This window comes from Pan troglodytes, chromosome 11 (genome assembly GCF_028858775.2).
Source record: "Pan troglodytes isolate AG18354 chromosome 11, NHGRI_mPanTro3-v2.0_pri, whole genome shotgun sequence".
Lineage (NCBI taxonomy): Eukaryota > Metazoa > Chordata > Mammalia > Primates > Hominidae > Pan > Pan troglodytes.
The window spans coordinates 77029705-77050689 of NC_072409.2; the positions used below are offsets into that span (position 1 = coordinate 77029705).

The 20985-nt window shown below is 37.7% G+C and overlaps 1 protein-coding gene across 15 annotated transcripts in view; it reads left to right on the plus strand.

Moving 5' to 3' along the window:
• CNTNAP3 (contactin associated protein-like 3) overlaps positions 1 to 20985 on the plus strand; it is a 237260-nt gene that overhangs the window by 40788 nt on the left and 175487 nt on the right. For all 15 annotated transcript variants that reach the window (XM_054658845.2, XM_054658840.2, XM_054658842.2 and 12 more), the window contains exon 3: positions 11684 to 11877. In XM_054658845.2, coding sequence (XP_054514820.1) covers positions 11684 to 11877 — 194 coding nt within the window. The remainder of the gene's footprint in view (positions 1 to 11683; positions 11878 to 20985) is intronic.

The following is a 20985-nucleotide window of genomic DNA, read 5'->3' on the forward strand; positions in this document are numbered from 1 at the left end:
TTATGCTTTTTTCCCTTCAGATTTGTAGCATATGACAATGTGAATATGTTACAAATGTTGAATGATTTAGCTGACTACAGGCCAAACAAAATAGCATCAAGTTATCTATAACAAAATGTGTTTTGGTTGAAGAAATATGTAGATTTTAAAGAAATTAATCTTATTTACTTACGCAAAGAGTATGCTTCAGCAGCATATGTAACTTTAATTAAAATTCATCTAAAATAGGTTGTTAGTGCTATGACAGGAAGTGGCATTCAAACAAACAGAATATTCATAATGATGTTAATATAGATTAGACATGAGAACAAATATTTGGCTGGTCTGATTCTCTTGGGTCACTTTAAAAATTATTTTAAAAATTTTTGAAATCGAGGCATAACTTAAAATACAATTAAATGCATAAAGTGTGCCATTTGGTTAATATTTACAGATGTATATGCCTGTATTACCAGACCCCAGATCAAGTTACAGATAATTTCATCACCCCCTTACCATTTGTTAATACTTTTTATTGATTATCTAGGCACCTCCTACCTATCACTGTTCTACTTTCTGTCATATTATTTAGGTTGGCTTGTGCTTTTGAACTTACAAAAAGTCATACAGTACCAGAATCATACAGAAGCTTTTGTATCCAACTCCCTTTAGTGAGCATAAGGTTTCTGAGATCCATCCATGTTGTTGCGTGGATTTGTGGCACATTTCCTTCTATTGCTGAGTAGATTTCAATTGTGCTGTTTGTTTATCCATTCTTTTTAAAATGGACACTTGTGGCTTGTTTCCAGTATGGATCTATTATGAATAAATTTCTACAAACATTCTTTTACATCGCTTTTGGGAGTGGAATTTCAGTATGTGAAACTCTAAAGAAACTGTCAAACTATTTTCAAAAGCCCTTGAACATGTTATACTCCCATTGGCAATGTGTGTCAATTCCAGTTGCTTCTTATCCTGGTCAACATTTGGTATTAAAATCATTAACCATTGGAGAAATATAAGTTAATATCATAGAGAGATAATATGTTCTCTAGGATGGCTAAAATTAAAGAATGACAACACCTGTGAACTATATTACTCATGGCACCACAAACAACAACATGAGTTTCAGCATATTTGTATCTGTCTCCTTTGCCCCTGAGGCCCACAGGGGCAATGCAATAGGGCACGTATGAATATTACACTCATAGCAGACTTGTATTGCAGCTGAGAAATAATGAGCTTGGGGAATCTACTGCAGTTATAGCAAGTAGTAAGTGAGAAAGCTCTTTGTGTGGAAGAAAATGTAACCTCACCTCTCAAGGTTACCAGCTGCATAAACAACCATGAAAAAAGGGTCCATAAAAGAGTTTTTAGGCCTTTGTAGTCTTAGCAGACCTAACAAAACATGTAGGAGTGCAAGCTGCTTAAAGTGGACTGTCTCTCCATACATTATGGTGTATGGATAACATGATCCTATATGGAGATCTTCTAAGAAATCTAGAAATCTAAAAGACACCAACTAATAAGTGAATTTTAGCAAGTTAACAGGATACAAGGTTAATATAGAAAAATCAATTCTTTTTTATGTGGTAGTAACAATCTGATTATCAAATTAAGAAAAGAATTTCATTCACAATAGCATTAAAAAATAAAATACTTAAATGTAGATCTTACGAAAGGTGTGCAGGACCTGTTCATGGAACACTATAAAACATAGCTATTAGAAAATAAAGAAGACTCAAATAAATTGAGAGACACACTATGTTTATAGATTGGAAGAAACTGGAATTGTCCTAATTGTAATAATCCTAATTGTCATACTTTGTTGGTGGGAATGTAAATGGTGCCACCACCTTGGAGAATAGTTTGGCAGTTTCTTAAAAAGTAAAAGCATGTACTTACCATATAACCCAGCAATTCCACTCCAAAAAATGTATGTCCACTCTAAGACTTAAATGTTCATAGCGGCTGGGCACAGTGGCTCACACCTGTAATGCCGCCAGTTTGAGAGGGCGAGGCGGGTGGATTATTTGAGGTCAGGAGTTCAAGACCAGCCTGGCCAACATGGCGAAACCCCGTGTCCACTAAAAATATAAAAATTAGCTGGACGTGGTGGTGCACGCCAGGAATCCCAGCTACTCGGGTAGCTGAGGCAGGAGAATCGCTTGAACCTGGGAGGTGGAGGTTGCAGTGAGCTGAGATTGCATTGAATCTTGGCCTGGGCAACAGAGCGAGACTCCGCCTGTAGTAAAATGTAAAAAAAAAAAAAAGTAAAAAAAAAAAAGTAAATGCAAAAATGTAAAAAATGTAAAAAAAAAATTATATATATATATATATATATTCATAGCAACATTATTCATAGTAGATGATATGGTTTGGCTGTGTCCCCACTCAGATCTCATCTTGAATTGTAGCTCTCGTAATTCCTAGGTGTTGTGGGAGGGACCCAGTGGGAGATAACTGAATCATGGGGGCGGTTTCCCCCATACTGTTCTCGTAGTTGAGAATCAATCTCACAAGGTCTGATGGTTTTATAAGGGGGAACCCCTTTTGCTTGATAGTCATTCTGTCTTGTTTGCTGCCACGTAAAATATGCTTTTCGCCTTCTGCCATGATTGTGAGGCCTCCTCAGCCACATGGAAATGTGAATCCATTAAACCTTTTTTCTTTATGAATTACACAGTCTCAGATATGTCTTCATCAGCAGTGTGAAAATGGACTAATACAGTAGACAAAAACTGGAAACAACTCAAATGTCCATCAACCACTGAATGGATAACCACAATGTGGCATATTCATTGAACTGGTTGCTATTTAGTAATAAAATTAAAGCTACCGATAGGCCATGATTTCTTTATGTACTTAATTGTTCCTTAATGTTACCAATTACTCTTAATGAAGAATGCCGTCCCACTCCTCTCTAGGATTTTCGCATCACTCTCTTACAGTTTGCATTCTTCCTTCTAAAAATGTTGTCCTTTCACTTTTTTCCTGTTCAAAAAAATCCAGTGATACATGTGACAGCTCAACTGTCATGCAGTTCTTGGCAAGAAAGGTGAGGTTGAATAGGAAACTTCCTATTTACCAGAGGCAACTGGAATCACTCAAGAATAAAGGGACACTGTATTCACCATCATATTGCCAGCTTCTGCTCCGGAGAGATGAAGTACATGTCTTTAATATATTCTTCCTGATAAGTACATTTTAAAAGGCACTTTATATATAAAATAAACATAAGAATGAAAAAATGTAGGGAAGACAGACCATCTAGGAACCTGAGGAATTGAGGAAATTATAGAGATAGAAAACAAATTAGTGGTTGCTATGTATAACTGTAAAGGGTACCAATGAGGAGGATTGTTGTGGTAGTGAAGTCGTTCTCTTTCTTGATTGTGGTGGGGGTTACGGACCCTAAACGTGTCATACAACTACATAGACACATCGTTTCCTGGTTTTGATATTGTACTGTAATTTTATAAGATGTAACCATTGGTAGAAACTAAGTGAAGAGTACACATCACTTCTCTGTACTATCTTTGCCAATTGATGTGAAGCTATATTTCAAAATAATTTTTTTCTTAAATAACATTTAATTTCTGACTGGCAGTTTAATTTGTGCTTCAAAACTGATTCAAAAGGACTATGACCAATGATGAAAACGGTAAATTACAACAGTTGGTCCTATAACCAACTCTCCTACATTAGTTATTAAAGTCAGTGTTAAGGGAGGCATTCCAGAACTTCTGTAGGACATGGTGCAGATTCACCTATTTTCTTTCACATTAATTTTTGCCAACTGGATTTTTTTAGGTTGTCATATTTTTTCCAAAGAATTCAGTGGGACAAACTTTAGCAGAATTCTGATGCCCCACATTGTACCTGATGTGTGCTTGCCTCTAAAAAAATTTCTCTGTTAATAGCAACTTAAAATAAACATTATTGTAATGTTTAGAGGACATTCCTTTTGCATCATATTTTGATAGTGTCCTATTACATGCAATAATAAATGCATGTCTCTTTTCATACGAGGCTTTCACAGCAATTTCATAAACTATAATTAGTTTAACTACATAATAACCTTAGGAAAAATGTAAATATTACCATCTCTTTTTTTTTTAGGGGGTGGGCTAGGGGATTTTGGTTGACTGAGCAATCAATCACATACAGATGGATAATTTGGTATTCACTAAAATATTCACTTCTCAGCATTTCACTCTCGTGTTTCCTTGCATGATATCAATTGTCATTTAATAAGAAAGACAAATACACGTGTTTAATCACTCCCTGAAGAAAGTAAACACCCTATCTGTGGGAAATGGAACACAATGAGAGGCGTGCAGTCAGCCTCAGGGTGCCCTGACTCCATTCCAGCCCTCTCCTCATATGCCCCGTTTGCACATCACCCATCATATTTGCCTAATTGTTTCTACTCACCAAGTGAAGATAATGGCTTCTTTGCCTGCTCAAGTGATAATTTGAGATTATATGTCTCATCAGATAATTTATTGGATGTATGAAAAAATGCACAATGATGGTTTTATTGAATTATGCAGTTAGTTGCCAAGATGAATGGAACTACACCTACCCAAAAATCAAGATGTGGTGGAGATAACGGAGGTTATAGGTTGAGTCATTTAACTTTTAGGGCTCTTTCTGATATTTTCTGTGAGGGCCAAATAGAGTTCTCAGTGGAGTGCATGTGAGTTTCTGCCAATGGCCAGTGGAGCAAGTGCCTGCAAGAGGGAACACTCCCCCAACTTCTGGGGTGATAAAGGATTTCTCACTCTCCCACCAGCCTGCACAGTAGGGTTCACCATTTTGTTAACTATTCCAGCTGAACTTTTCTTACTGACCTCTGGTTTCATCTATCTAAGGTGAGATCCTGCTCACATCTCTCCCTGTGAGGTTCATATCTCTTTAGATTTTAGGCTAGGTGGTGGTTCTGCAAGCTCAACTCTCCAATGCATTTGTAAAAGGTCATGAACTTGAAGTTTGTTGTAAGGGTGGAAATGAGGCTCCTTATAGCTTTCTACTTCCTGGGGCAGAAGCCAGAAGTTCCAGCCCATAGATTTTGATAAGTTGTATTTTCATTTTCATTCAGCTTGAAATACTTGCTAATTTCCCTTTTAGTTTCTTCTTTGATTCATTGATTATGAAGTATGTGTTATTAGTTTCCTAATATTCCTGGATTTTTCAGAGAAGTTGCTATTGTTGATTTCTTATTTTAATCTATTGTATATCACAAAGATATACTTTACATGACTTAAATGATTTTAACTTTGTTGAAACTTGTTTAATGACTCATTTAATGGTCTATTTTGGTAAAAGTTCCAAATGAACTTGAAAAAGAATACATGTTCTTCTGTTAGGTGAAACATTCCATAAATATCAATGAATCATATAGGTTGATAGTGATAATTAATACTTCTGAATCCCTATTTTCTGTCTTCTTGTGCAATCAGTTACCGAGACGGGGTGCTAGAATCTCCTATTGTCATTGTGGATTTATCTGTTTCATTCAGTTTTACTAGGTTTCATTTCATGTATTTTGAAGCTCTGTTATTAAGTGTTTGCATGTTTAGGATTATGTCCTATGATGAAAGAACATCTTAATCATTACGAAATAATTTTCTTTACCTTTTATAATAATTTTTGCACTGAAATCTACTTTAATATAGCCAATCCAGCTTTTTAAAAAACTATTATTAGCATAATATATATTTTTCCATGTGTTTACACTTAGGCTATTTGAGCCTTTTTTATTTAAAGTGTGTTTCTTGTAGGCAACATATAGTTGGATCTTGCTTTCTCATCTAATCTGACCATCATTGCCATTTAATAGGAGTGTTTGTACTACTTGCCTTTAATATGATTATATGATTAATTTGAAGTCTAACATCTACTATTTCTTTTTTGTTTATTCTTTGTCCATTTTCAAAGCTACTAGGGAGTGTAGATGCATTTTGTAAGAGAATACATTTTATAAATTGTTATATACACTCTGAGATTTTAACCATAATTGCAGTACTTTTTTATGAACACATTTTTAGTAGGCTGAATATTCTTTCTGCTTCAACCTGCTAAGATTGAAGGAAATACTGCTGAAATAGAACATGTACACAAAGACAGATTCTGAGGGAGGGTTTCTGTATTTTTTACTTTAAAACAGCATAGTTGAAAAAGACTGTAGTACCTGATTCTATATCTGTGTAGTTAGCCCTTTTTTTTTTCTAAATGAAATTAGATCTCAGGTAAATGTTTAAATTACCCTCAGCAAAAAGGCAGACCTACTGACAAAAAGCATGGCTGTTTAAAGCCTATAAATCTCAGAAGTGGAATGAGGGAGTTTATTTAAAGCCAGCTTCACTCCTCTTCCCTATAAATTACATATAATCACACTGGAGTGTAGGAGCTGTGACAGTCCCTACCTCACATCTCACTTCCCACCTCCTGCTCACCCCAGGTAATACCTGAAATTTTTAATGTGAATTAAAATGCAATTAGATGAGGAAAGAAACAAACAAATATATCTGGATAAAATCACATTTGAAACAATTTGTTATCTTAGTGGGAAGTGTCTCGTGGGGACAAGGTTGACTTAACTGTGTGTTTGCTTGGTATATAGAAGTCCCTAATAGTGGCTGGCTTTGAACATTTACTTTGTTTACTTATATTTTGTGCCCTCAACATCAAATTTAGTTAAGGAAGGTATAAGATTATGGTGATATGATGATAATCGTAATGATGATGATGATGATTTACCTGTGCATTATTTCCCCTGTAAACAAAGTCAATACATACTCTGTGACAGTGCTGTCACTTATGACTAGATACTATAGTCATGGGAAGTTTTATTGTTGTTAGTCAGAAACAATTAAGGCTCCAGCTGTAGGGTTTCTGCTTTTCTTTCACAGAGCCCCCTGCCCCAGATAGTGAAATGTAACTTTGACCTGATGTAAATGCAGAATTATAACAAACAGATATAACTGTACAAAATAGAGACATAATCATGCCAGATTATTCATAACCAAAAAGTACTAAGTGATTGACAAATCATGTGAATATATTCATGGACAGGGATAAAAATGAAACATAAGCTGATTTTAAAAATAATATCTTTCCATGTGTTTTAATTAGTGATTTTATTTTCTCATCTGTAAGGTAGATACGATAAAGACAACCCACTGAATGCTTTTAGAAATAAAAAATGATAATATGCTTGAAAATATCTGGTCGAATTCTCAGCATACAATATATGCTTCAGAGTTTCTCACTTCCCCCTTTTCCCTTGTTTTCCATTACAAAATAAGTGGCAAAACTTTAATAATTTCCTCAGAACTTGAAAACTTAAAAGTGGATAAAATGGTACATAAGATAAATCCTATGTTGTGTGAACATTTAGGGACAAAACAGTTTGTGCAGCTCAGCATCTTCACTGTGGTACCAATATCAACCTTTATAAAAACGAATTACCTTTTAAAAAATAACATCTGCTATTCCTCAAGCCATATAAAGTGTAAGAGAAAGTTTCAGTTGCTCAGCATATTTTAATCTCATTCCAGTAATGGAACATGTGTTTCAGAACATATATTATGAATGGAGGGGATGAGTTTTCGTAATTCATAGGATCTGTGGGGTAGAATTGTGACACTTTATTTAACTCAGGTGCAATGTCTTGTCAGAGGCAGGGGGAGGAGGGTGAAGTGGAGAAGAAACATTTGTTATGGGGGAGAGGCTGAGCTTAGAGGACATAACTGCTTCCCCTGTTTTGTGTACAAAGTTTTGTTGACCATAGACTAGAAGGGACTATGAAAAGACACTTCCAGGTTGAAAAGTAGTCAGCACATGTATAATCTTGACTTAACAAATAGAAGACTTTCATTTGTTTTCATTTAAAGACAACAAAAATTGAGTATAACATCACATTTGAATAATAATTTAGTTACAAAGTGCTGTAGTTTCAGTTATCCCATTGTCTTCCTTTACAGTCTTGTGACGTGATTTATATGACTGTTAATCCCCCCACTCCCAACTTTTATGCTTTTCTTTTTTAAACAAAGGACAACATTTTTGTCTCAGAGAGGCTGAGTGACTGGACAATTACTACACTCTAGTTGGGGGTGGAGTCAGCCAACCTCCTTTCTCTTTCTGTTACCCATAGTGGCCTTCTATACCAACCATCAAAGCTGCCTTTAACAAAGGCACACAGACTAGTGCTATCCAGCAGTGCACAGGTCAGTCAAGCTGTGTTTCCCACCATTTCCACTCAGCGTTTAATTAAATTGTGTGCACAGCAGCTTACCCTTAAAACGCATCTGGGATTGCAGATTTCCTGAGGCTACAACATCCTGATGAAATTCTTTGGTAATGCCAGAATTTCATTACTTTATCAGTAATGGCTGAAAATATAGCTTATTTGCATTTGAGTACTACTTCATCAAAGGTAAAATGAAGTCACTGAAATGTGTCATCTGTTACCAGGAGTGCAACCATGAACACCAACAAACTAACAAACTGTGAGGGATGCCGAGAAGAGGGATGCCGAGAAGAGGGATGGCCAGCGGCTCCCTCTTCATCTGATGAAAACACACCACCCCAGGGTAGCACACCAGAGCCGTGTCAACTCATTTTCCTCCTTGTGCTTCTCCACATGTGTTCTCATAGTAATTACTTTTCTAAACCTGGAATGAGAGGGAGTGAAAACACCAAAGAAAGGTTATGAAATACAAGCTGAAGGGGATGCCCTTAACCAAGATGAGGGGAAGAATCAAAAATATTGAATAGTTCCTCAGAAGTTTCAGCTCTGTGTATAAAATTCCCAATGTACAACATCCAGCCTAAGATGATGGGTTGGCTGTTAGCATCTCCTTCACCTTCTCCCAACTCTTTTAAAACAGCCATAAAATAGGCTGGGCCCAGTGGCTCATGCCTGTAATCCCAGCACTTTGGGAGGCCGAGATGGGCAAATCACTAGGTCAGGAGACCGAGACCATCCTGGCCAACATGGTGAAACCCCGTCTCTACTAAAAATACAAAAATTAGCTGGGCGTGGTGGCACGTACCTGTAATCCCGGCTACTTGGGTGGCTGAGGCAGGAGAATTGCTTGAACCAGGGAGTTGGAGGTTGCAGTGAGCAGAGATCTCGCCACTGCACTCCAGGCTGGTGACAGAGTGAGACTCCATCTCAAAAAAAACAAAAACAAAACAAAACAAAAAAAACCCCATAAAATAGTAATAAGAAAAAACAGAAAAGGATACACAGTTTCAGTAGTGTTGTACCTAGGACTATTGGTTGCTAGTTAGACCAACCCCAAAAGGATCTCCCACCAGTTAAAGTTTACATAGGCTTAGGAGAGAAGAGTAGATCTGGTGGAGTCAACAGGAAGGGCCAGTAGAGAAAACCCCATTGGCACTGCACTCTCAGCTTTCCGAAACCCAGGCCTTGCCTGACCAGGAGTAGGAGAGGTTGCCCTGCTGCATGGGGGCTGCTGCCTTAGGTAGCCAGACCTGCTCACTCCCAAACGTCTTTACATCTTTGTTACATTTATTTGAGAAACACCACATCCCATGATTATCATCAAAATAATATAATAGAAATATTTAATTGCACAGGTTCTGGATCCAAAGCTCGTGGGCCCCTTGCTAGATGCGTAAACATAGGTGAGCTGCCCACCATCCATATGGAGGGTAGTAATGAGGCCTTGTCTTTTAAAGGTATGTTAGGAATTAAATGCAAAATTTATTTCAAGGGAACTCTTTGCCTGACCTAGAGTTCTCAAATGCTCGATAAGTGTTCATTGTTAAATTGAGTGATTATGGAAGTGGGTAGGTGGAATTCTGTTACATCCTGAAAAGTTAAGTTGGAAGGAGGAATGAGCAGAGAGAAGAAACTGTGGAAGTAGTTCTTACTGAGGGCTAAAGAAATCTGTGCACTGTCTCTGGCAGGGGCTCACATAAATATTGCTGTAAATCATCCAAGAATAAATCTTGCCCGATCTAGGAAACCATGTTGCATGAGTGGAGGATGCCCCTGGTCTATAGCAGAACATTTAACTTTGAACAAGAGCTGTGTCCACCTCCTAGCTGTCTGGATTAAGAAAATAAATGGAGTATTTTAGTGTCAATCAGATGCACAGTGTTGGTTACCAATAATTTTCCATCTTGTCTACTAGATCAAATTCCTGACTCTTCAATTCAAAACATGGAACAATAAAAAGCAAAACAAACAAAAATTATATATATGTCTGTGTACATACTATATATATAATATAAACTTTAGAGGTGCTTATTGTACATTCAGAGGAAAAAAATTTTTGAACAAAGATTCACTACAAAAATATCTTAGAATCTGACTTCTAAGAATCTGTAAACTTGGGAATCATAAGGAAACAGTAGTTAAGTGTGGTCATCAATTCAAATAGGTGCCTAATATTTATATTTATTATTTAAATATGAATTGTTATTATTTAAATATAAATATTTATATTTCTCAACACTTCCCCATAATAACTTATATTAAAGTATAATGTCCTCACTTATTCGTTTTTACACCTAGCTATATTCTAATAATATCAAACTTTTTTGGACATGTAGTGAAGTACTAAAGACTTTACAAATGAGGACATAATGATAAACCCCTAATAATAAAATACACAGTATAAGTCAATGAATAATAATGAACTGTCTAGAACTTCAGACTTTCTATCAGAGCCTTCAGGTAAGTGGCAGCACCAGGGAATAATAAAAGCGTTCTGACTCCTCGGCTTGGGAATTGTTTATAGAGTACTCTCTTTTTCTAGACATTGATTATTAAAGAAGCTGTGGTTTTCGAGTGTCCCCTAATTCTATTAGACTAGAAAAATAACAAACATCAATAAAACATCAGCGGACATGCCTATGTTTTTGTTTCAGATTTGGCATTGGTCAGAGCAAAAAGCAAATTTTCTGCTCTGCACGCATCTTCTTCAATACCCGACAGTCTCCTTTTCCTTGTCCAAGGTGGATGAGCACTGTGTGAGACTTGCCCCAGTTTCCCTGCAGTACTGCCAGAGAGAGCAGAGTGCACCAGAACCTGCTTAAGACTCACCTTGACCATTTGCTACTCCATACCTTTTTGTATTTTTTTACCAATATCTCCTCCACACCCCAGTTCCTCGTAACCATCACTCTCCTCTGTACTTCTGTGAATTCAACTTTTTAGAATTCCACATGTAAGTGGGATTGCCTCACAAAGCACTCTATGTTTTAACTCTTCTTTTACATCCATTTCTCCTATGAGACTGTAAGCACTTTGAGTGCAAGGTCAATATATTAACCGTCTTTGTTTTATCAGTGCTTAATGCTGTACTTCCTACTACTGGAATTTAGTCTCTTATGTTGGCAAAGGGCAAATCTTGCACAAGGGCTATGAAATAACACTAGTTCCAAAAGTTGACAGGAATGCTCTAGTGGCCACCTGCATTAAACAAACACTTTCTGCAGTCAGTAGGACACCTGCCTTCTAGAATGTCAGGGGTCATCTAGCTAAATGTGAACACAATTTAGGGTTCATCCAGTCACATGTAATTCTTCTATTTTTTCTATTGTAAATCGATGATTTTCTTAATATATATTCATAATTTTATAGTTTTCTAATCTAGTAACAGCTATGTTAAATAACTTCCTCCTCTACCATTTTTATACTTTTTCTGTTTCAATAAAGGAGCTGGTGGCTGGACTCCACTTGTGTCAAATAAATACCAATGGCTGCAAATTGACCTTGGAGAGAGAATGGAGGTCACTGCTGTCGCCACCCAAGGAGGATATGGGAGCTCTGACTGGGTGACCAGCTACCTCCTGATGTTCAGTGATGGTGGGAGAAACTGGAAGCAGTATCGCCGAGAAGAAAGCATCTGGGTATGTTTCTAATAATAATAATTGCTACCTATTGCTGCAAACCTATTAGAAAAACAGAATTTTAAGAATTACTTTGAAAAAAATGTTCTAAGTGAAAGTAAGATACCTATTTCATTGAAAGCATTGAAAGACAATCTTATATTATACCATTAAATAGTGTGGAAGTTAAAAAATAATACAAATCATATATAATTTATTTTTTCTTGGTTTGCTTAATAAAGTAATTTAACATTGCCTCTGCATTATTTTAGAGTGGTAGATTGAATTCATTTATTTTCTCTGATTTGATCTGACGTTTTTGAAAGACACTGAAATTTCAAAATGTAATAAATGAGCAGTTTCTGTGTGTATGACAAGTACAGGAACACAGACTTTGAACTTGAAGAATTGTGTGTCCTTTATTAAGCAGCCAGATTTAGTTTTTCTTGTTTTTTTTTGTTTTTTTTTTTTTTTAGAGACAGAGTTTCGCTGTTATCACCCAGGCTAGAGTGCAGTGGCACGATCTTGGCTCACTGCAGCCTCTGCCTCCCAGGTTCAAGCAATTCTTCTGCGTCAGCCTCCTTAGTAGCTGGGACTACAGGCTTGTGCCACCACACTTCCTAATTTTTTTTTTTTTTTGTATTTTTAGTAGAGACAGGGTTTCGCCATTTTGGCCAGGCTGGTCTCGAACTCCTCACCTCAGGTCATCCACCCATCTTGGCCTCCCAAAGTGCTGGGATTACAGGAGTGAGCCACCGCGCCTGGCCAGATCTAGTTTTTCATAGACTACAGATCTCTGTGACATTCTCTGAATCTGTAAATATCCTCATAACAGTGACATTATTTCTGTTTCTGATTATATGTCAATGCCTCTTTGCCGGGGTAATCACTTTTTGTTTGACTTTTGCAGCTACTTGGGAGGCTGAGGTAGGAGAATCACTTGAACCCGGGAGGCAGAGATTGCAGTGAGCGGAGATCGCACCATTGCACTCCAGCCTGGGCAAAAAAGAGAGAAACTCTGTCTCAATAATAATAATAATAATAATAATAATAATAAGTATTTATTACATAGTGTTTGAAAGTAACCTGTATCTGTTTAAAATCTTGCTCTGCATTGATTAATAATGTTTAAAATGTTGTGGACAGTTTCCCTATAAAAGAGATGCTGTAAGAGAAGACTCATATAGAGTCTGCATCGTATTTGTAATTTGGCTCTTTCTTCCTCCTAAAAAAAAATACATCAATGACAGAGGTACCGTCAGCATTTTTGTTATCAAGTTAAGCAGTTCAGAGGGAAACCATAGCCAAGGCAATGCCATTTGCCAATTTTGCTTACTCTGAAAGGTTACTAGCCTGCAGGGAAAGAGCGTAAAGGTTAAGGTTCTTACTAATCCAGAACACTTAAAATGACAGATGTCAACTCTCATGATCTTACCTCGTGTAGGAACGTGTTGAGCTTCACTGGAACAAGTGATTTACTTTCCTGGTGCCCGCTCACAGTGTGAGCTTCCTTTCAGTCACTGTGCCTGCCTTTCATCCCTGCATCTCTATTCTGGGTTGACTTGTGGTTTCCCAAAAACATATGTTGGAATCCTAACTCCCAGTACCTCAGAATGTGACCTTAATTGGATATAAGGTTTTTACAGAGTTAATCAAGTTAAAATGTAGTCAGGAGGGTTGACCCTAATCTGATATGACTGGTGTCCTCATCAAGAAGGACCTTTGGACCCAGAGACAGTTGTACACACAGGGAACACAGTGCAAGGACACATAGGGAAGCAGCCCTGTGAGGAGGGAGGGTTGGGATAATGCATGGACAAGCCACAGAACACTGGAGGCACCAGCAGCTAGGAGATGGGCATGGAACAGATCCCTCCCTAGAGCCTCCGGAGGCAGCATGGCCGGCAGACACCTTGATCTTGGACGTATGGCCTCCATCACTTTAGCTACCTAGTTTGTGGCACTTTGTTACAGCAGTTCTGGAAAACTAACTCAGCCTCTAAAGCCTAACTGTGCCTAACAGGACTAGGACATCAGGAAATGTTTCCTGAATGAATGAGGGAAATTCATCCTCTCCCAGGATGCCTTTTTTGAACAACCACACTGAAAATGATCCTTCCTGGCTCTGCAGGTCTCTAGGACTTGTTTTGGACTAAAACAATGAAATGTAGTGCTATGAGGGTTCAGGACTCAGCCTTCCAGCGTTTTGAGCTAAAAGGTTTTCGGGGATAGGGCTTTATCTTTGCATCTCCTTCATCCTCCATCACTGTGACTGGCAAATTGTAACCATTTAATAGCTTCATTTCCTACTCTATGACCAACTATACAGAATTTGCATGGTGAAAAAAATGTTAATGCTACTGAAGAGAGAACCCACAAAACAAACCAGAGATGGTTCTTGTGAGTGTTCAGTTATAAGACACAGACTCGAAGAGACTTGAGAATGGCAGGCCTTGGAGAAAGCGTTACCTCGTGGGTTGTTGGAAAACAATTCAGGAGGATATTTCAGAAAGCAAAAGTAATGCAAACAAAACCATGGATAATGGATGAGATACACAAAAAACAGTGAGCTGTAAGATGTGAAATGGCTGTTCAGACTGAGATGGAGAGAATATGGGGAATTTGCTGGAAGTTGTAAAATTGCAAAGAGAGAGGCTGTCAAGTTTGGATTATAAAATACCTATGTAGATATTTGAGTTTCTTTTTTTAAAAAAAACTTTTAACTTTTTGTGAGTGCATAGCAGGTGTACACATTTATGGGATTCATGAGATACTTTGATACAGGCATGCAGTGCCTAATAATCACATCATATAAAATGGGATATCCATCCCAAGTATTTATCCTTTGTGTTACAGACAATCCAATTATACACTTTTAGTTACTTTAAAATGTACAATTAAATTATTATTGACTATAGTCACCTTGTTGTGCTATCAAATACTAGGTCTTATTCATTCTTACTATTTTTTTGTGCCCAATAACTATCCCCATCTCCTCCCCAGCCCCCCACGCCCCTTCCCTGCCACTGGTAACCATCTTGATTCGCGTTTCTTGAACTGCTACATCAACATCTCAGGGACATATTCTCCATTTGTTTATTCATTAATCCATTCTTTTAGTAAATAAGCAAATAATTATGGTAAAGGTTAGTAATATACTCTTGGGAAATGTGAGCTGAGTCATAATTATCATATTCTTCACTAGGCATGTCCCTTGTGTCTAGTATTTTTCCTATCAAAGCTACTTCTGTAGAAATAAAGTTCACTGACTGTCTCCTATTTATCATTTTCTTAAAAAGATGGGCTGATATTGGCTGTCCTCCAGTCTTATCATTGCTGCCTTAACAATAAATTACATCTCTTATTAGAGTTTCTGCCCTTTACCAAGGCATTAATTTTAGATATGAATGGATGATATTAAAATAACTTAAGATTTATTTTTGGTACCTAAAATATTAACACTCTTGATTAATGAAAATTATGTTTTTATAGGCTTATTATCTTTCCGAGCACATTATTATCTTTATTATTATCTTTTCCTGACCACAGCTACATCCCCTGCCCTCAGGGTCATCGTATTAACCTTCCTGTACCAGGAGAACAGAATGCATTTCCAGCTCTTTCCTAGGGATCCTGCTGCCTCTACTTTTATGTTAAGGACACATTAAAAATGCATTCTCCAGTCTTATATATTTCTTGTATGCCCTCCCTCTGTCTTTTTATGGCTTTGTTTTTTTTGGTCTGGTTTTACCCATTACCTATGCTAATGTTTTCTATTATTAAAGATCCACAGTTGCTTATCTGCAATTTTTAATTCTAAAAGCAGAATTATTAAAATGGTGAACCCTAAGCAGACCCAAATTTATTTAGCAGCAAAATCTGAATGTACTGACTTTGGGGCTGTTTGCATTTTTTAGTTACTCTGCTTAATGTGAATATTCATATTTTATTGCAAAAATAGTAACATATGTGATTACCACCTAGTCACTCATATTTGGTGTATACAAAGTGTGACCTTTCTAATATATGAAATGAATCTGAATCTAAAGCAAATCTGATACCAAGGCTTTAGATAAGAGATTGTACAGCTGTCATATCAATCACTGACATTTGATTATCTGAATGGATTAATATATCAATCCACATTCTTACTAATTACATGCTTCACATTGACGCTTCAAGGGCTAGACTGAGTTTGTGTTGAGAAATACCCAAGAAAACTAGATGTAACTGCCAGATTTATGGAATCTTCAGAGTAGTAAAAGCTCTGTTCAAAAGAGAGAATCCCTGTTACTTACAACAGGAATACATGAATCTTTTCTGAGTAACAGAACAAGCTTCATTATGTATTATACTTTCAGTTAACAAAATGTGTTTCAGGACACAGACTCAATTGAGGTGAATAATCTCTTCATCTGCTACATCATTTTAAAAGGTGCCATTACTCAAACAAGGTCAAAAGAATAAACAACAGAAGAGGGAAGATAAAAGATAATTTTCTGGGAGAACCATATGTGTGTGTGTGTATATATATATATAGTAGTAGTAATAGGAATGGCCTTAAAAAACCACCTGGCCTAATAAGAACAAATGTTCTGAATCAGAAAGAGAGAAAAGATATTTAGAAATCCACCTAACCATGTCCTGGAATCATGCTGAGAGATTATACCATAACATTATATTATCTATTAACCATAGTCCCAGATTAGCAATCACTGACAAGCCATTTTCCCTCATGTCTATTTTTCACTTATTTCTGAAAGAATAAAGAATTAAATCTGCAAGGAAATACAGAACTTTTTAATTCATTGTGAAATTTTCTTCTGGTTGGGATTAGATATATTCAGGTTATTATCCATCCCTGACATATGTTTCAAGTTCCCCTCTGAGCACCAGACTCCATTTCCTTTCGGATGTCAAATAGTCACATCCAAAACTAAGTTTATTATCTCCATATCCTTCCCATCACCAAACCTATTACCCCTGGGCTTCCACCTCTCAGTAAATATCACAGCATTTACCAATTGTTGGCTTGAGCCAATATGCGTGGAGTTACCAATGACTTCCATTCCTTCACACTCCACGATCAATCCATAGGCATATCCTGTCAACTCAGTCGTTAGATCATGTCAGTCACAGCTTCAGAGTATATGTGGAGTCTGACAACTTTTCCTCACCTCTGTTATTACCATGACAGCCCAGTTGCCCACCATCTCTTACCTGGACCATTGCCACAGCTTCACATCCCATCTTGCTTCTGCCTTTGCAACTGGCTTCCAATTTAAATCTATAGAACTTTATTTTCTTTAATTCTTGCTGTAAATTGCCACATATTTTATGCACCATATGAATGTAGTCATTTTCAATAAAGAACTGACCTTATTTAGATAAAAAGAAATAAGCAACTTCGACCGTATTCTCTGCTTATCTGTGGCTTCAAATATTTTGTGCTATGTTGTTCTTCTAGCTGCTCTTTATTTTTATTTATTTATTTATTTATTTATTTATTTTATTTTATTTTTTTTTTTTTTTGAGACGGAGTCTCGCTCTGTCGCCCAGGCTGGAGTGCAGTGGCGCGATCTCGGCTCACTGCAAGCTCCGCCTCCCGGGTTCACACCATTCTCCTGCCTCAGCCTCCCGAGTAGCTGGGACTACAGGCGCCCGCTACCACGCCCGGCTAATTTTTTGTATTTTTAGTAGAGACGGGGTTTCACCGTGTTAGCCAGGATGGTCTCGATCTCCTGACCTCGTGATCCGCCCGCCTCGGCCTCCCAAAGTGCTGGGATTACAGGCGTGAGCCACCGCGCCCGGCTCTAGCTGCTCTTTAAAAATGTCAAGCAAGATCCATCCTTTGTACTAGCTATTCAGTATCTCTGAAATTTTCCCCTATAGCATAGATAGCTTCCTCAGTTCGTTTCTTGGGTAAATTATCTCTTCCTGATAGAATTCTTCTAGATAACCTAACCCCTAATGTGCACAGAACACACACACGCAGACACGCACTCACACAGCTCCCACTGCCCTCCCCACCCCACCCGCCTCCAGCCTGTCTTCCCTGGTTTTATGTTTCCTTATGGAAGTCATTATTTCTTGTTCCCATGTATGGAATTTTGTTTTTTCCCTGTCTGTCTCTTCTCACTAAGAAGATTTTATGCAAAGAAAGAAAATGTTCTCTGAATAATATTGTTGGACTTTGTTTTTTAAAACTTTCTGACAAAGAGCATACAATTTGCTATAACTGAATTCTTGTTTCACTGGTCTTTATCAGTGTTGAGAATTTTTGAGATCCAAAATGTAGAACCGTTCTAACTGGGAAATCTAAAAAAGTGTCCACCAGCTGTCATGGGACGTTTTTGGGGCAGTGGACAAAGTGCATTAGTAGATCTTCCATGGCCTGTGTGTATTTGTTCCTAATTGTTATCTTTATTTTCCGGGCCTGACTGGAGCAAATGTGAGTGGAACTAACGGAGGAGGCAGAAGGAAGGTCAGAGGTTGGAGATCTGCCGATCAGCACTGAGCCCAGAGGCAGCAGCTGTCTGGACTGACTCGGTACCTGCTATGAGAGAGCAGGAAAGGATGGCAGACACTGCAGTTAGCACAGAGACAGAAACATTCTCAGTCTGAGTGTGTGTTACATGCCAGACACACTGTTGGTCGACAGTAGGGAAAAGGGAGGCTGAGGGTGTGGCTGGGTAGCTACCAAGCCATGAGCCAGTGATGGGCAGCGACACAGTGAGTCAGAGGAAGAGCAGGTCTGCAGGACACGTCAGCCCTGCTGCCAGGTGTGGTGTCAGCCCAAACAGCTGCACCTGTGGGTCCAGAGGTGGTCAGCGGATATCTAGTTTCAGTCGGCCTTCATTCTGCCTCTGGCTGTCATGGCCACTGGGTTACTGAAATCATGGCTTGTTTCCTTCTGTATCTCTCCATCTTCATGTACAGCTTCCCTTTATCCAACACGAAGTCAGGCAGATTGTCCTTGTAAGGCAAACTAAACATTAGCAGAGGCAAGTACACACACACAACACTCAGGAAGTTAGAGAACATTCTTTAGTTGCTTGAAGCAAAAGGGCTTTTCCTGGCTAGGAAGCAAAAAGAAAACATTGTTTCTAAACTTGAAGCTAATGCCATCTACCATTTATGAAGAGCTCTTTGTGCATAAGGCTGTGTGCTCTGGGTTTCCAGCACTCCCACATTTAATTTTTGCACAATTCCTGTAAGGGTTACAGTTTCCAAGAAGGTAAAGAAACAGTCTCTGGCTGTGAAAGGGCTCTTTTTCACCTTGTTTCCTAACTCCATTTCTACAATAGCAAAGGAATGAGAGACTTAGTGGTGTATTTGTCCTTATGAAACATTCTCACTTAATTCTAATATATATATATATATATATATATATATATATATATATACACACACACACACACACACACACACAAATGATCCTCCTGCAAAGCAAAATATATGTATATATGTATACACATAATATAGATAAAGATGTATAGATAAAAATCCATCTGAAAAGCAAAGTGTAGAGAAAAAAGAAGAACACAAAATCCTGCTAGGATGTGGTGCCAATTGAATAGGAGACATTTCTTCATGTGGACTTAGAGTTGAGCAGAGTAGCCCAAGCTTTAGAAGTTTGTTTGAGATGGATCTGTGCTAGCAAGGAATGTCACATCAAGTGACACCTCTACAAACGGATCTTTCTAATACTTGTGGGCCTTCTTCACAAATTAAGGGTCAGCATGGTGTGTTGCCAACTTCACAAATTATTCAGAAGATTTGAGTTTCAGCTGTAGGATGAAACGAGTTCAGGGGCTGGATGCAGGTGGTGGTTGAACAACAATGTGAATATATTTAATGCCACTGAACTGTACACTTAAAATGGTTAAAATGGTAGATTTTATGGGATATATATTTTACCACAATAAAAATTATTTTAAAAGGCATCCTATGAGTTAAATAGTCAATGGGCTATATTAGTAGTGCATGAGCTACACAGCCTTGTGTTACTTTTTTTCTCTCTGATTTTAATTGGGTCTGATTATTGGTAATATTGGTAATATTTGGTAATATTTGAGCAACTTGCTTCTAACTGTAGGGTTTTGAAAAAAACCATTTTTTGTGGATTCTTAAATATTGTAGTAAATGGAAATGCCCTTTTTATGGGAGCCTGTGCTGGGGCTTCACAGTCACACAGAGTTGCCTTTGAGAACAAGAATCAGTTATAAACTGTGTAAAGTTGGGTAATCTAACTTCTCAAAGTTCTAGCTTTCTCATTTGTAAAATTTTAATTGGGTCTGAGTTTTAATAATAAAACCTTTATTCTGAAGGTTTTATTATATTTTTCAGAATAATAAGACTCCTAAGGTTAATGTTTTTAGTCTGATGTTATTGATTCAGTCCCATTAGTGTGAGGGAGAAGCCTTCTGTGGTATGATGCCACTAGGAACACAGAGGTACCACCTGTCAAGAAGGATTTAAGCCATTGTTGCGGTGACTGAGTGAGATGCCAGTACTCTAAGTTCCATGGGCAAACACATGACCTTGAGAAATAGCAGAAAAGATTTTAACACATATTTATGTTAGATTAAATGGGTAACTGCCTGGGAATTTTATGGAGTATCCAAAATAGCAACTGTGGGTGAGTGTTATCAAATGATTAAGCATGGAAGTGAAGTACGATAACCATACTCTTTAAGGAGAAGCCCTTCCAGCTCTCTTCCCCACTTTGTGCCCTAATCTGGTGACAACATCTTAGAAAGCACTTGTGATGATATGAAGAATAATGGGGCTGATCCAGAATCTAACTGATTTATTCCACAGTAATGGTTCTGTTTTGTCAGGGATTCTGTCGTTTTGTCAAATTTAAAATCAATATAGCACTTCAGTATCATTTTGTTGTTGTAATAGTGAAAATCCTCAGTGATTTCTTTAAGCTGCTCTGTCTTTTAAGAGAACCTCTACCACAGCCCCAAAGGGGACCCTGTCAGTGAAAGTCTGGTTTACCAGCCAAATCCTCAGATATCTCTCTAGTTCCCCATTGGCTGTGAGTCATTTGACCTTCTGAAACAGCTGCCCTAGAATTGTACAGATATCTTAAAAGGTATTAACTTTCATTTTTAAATCAGT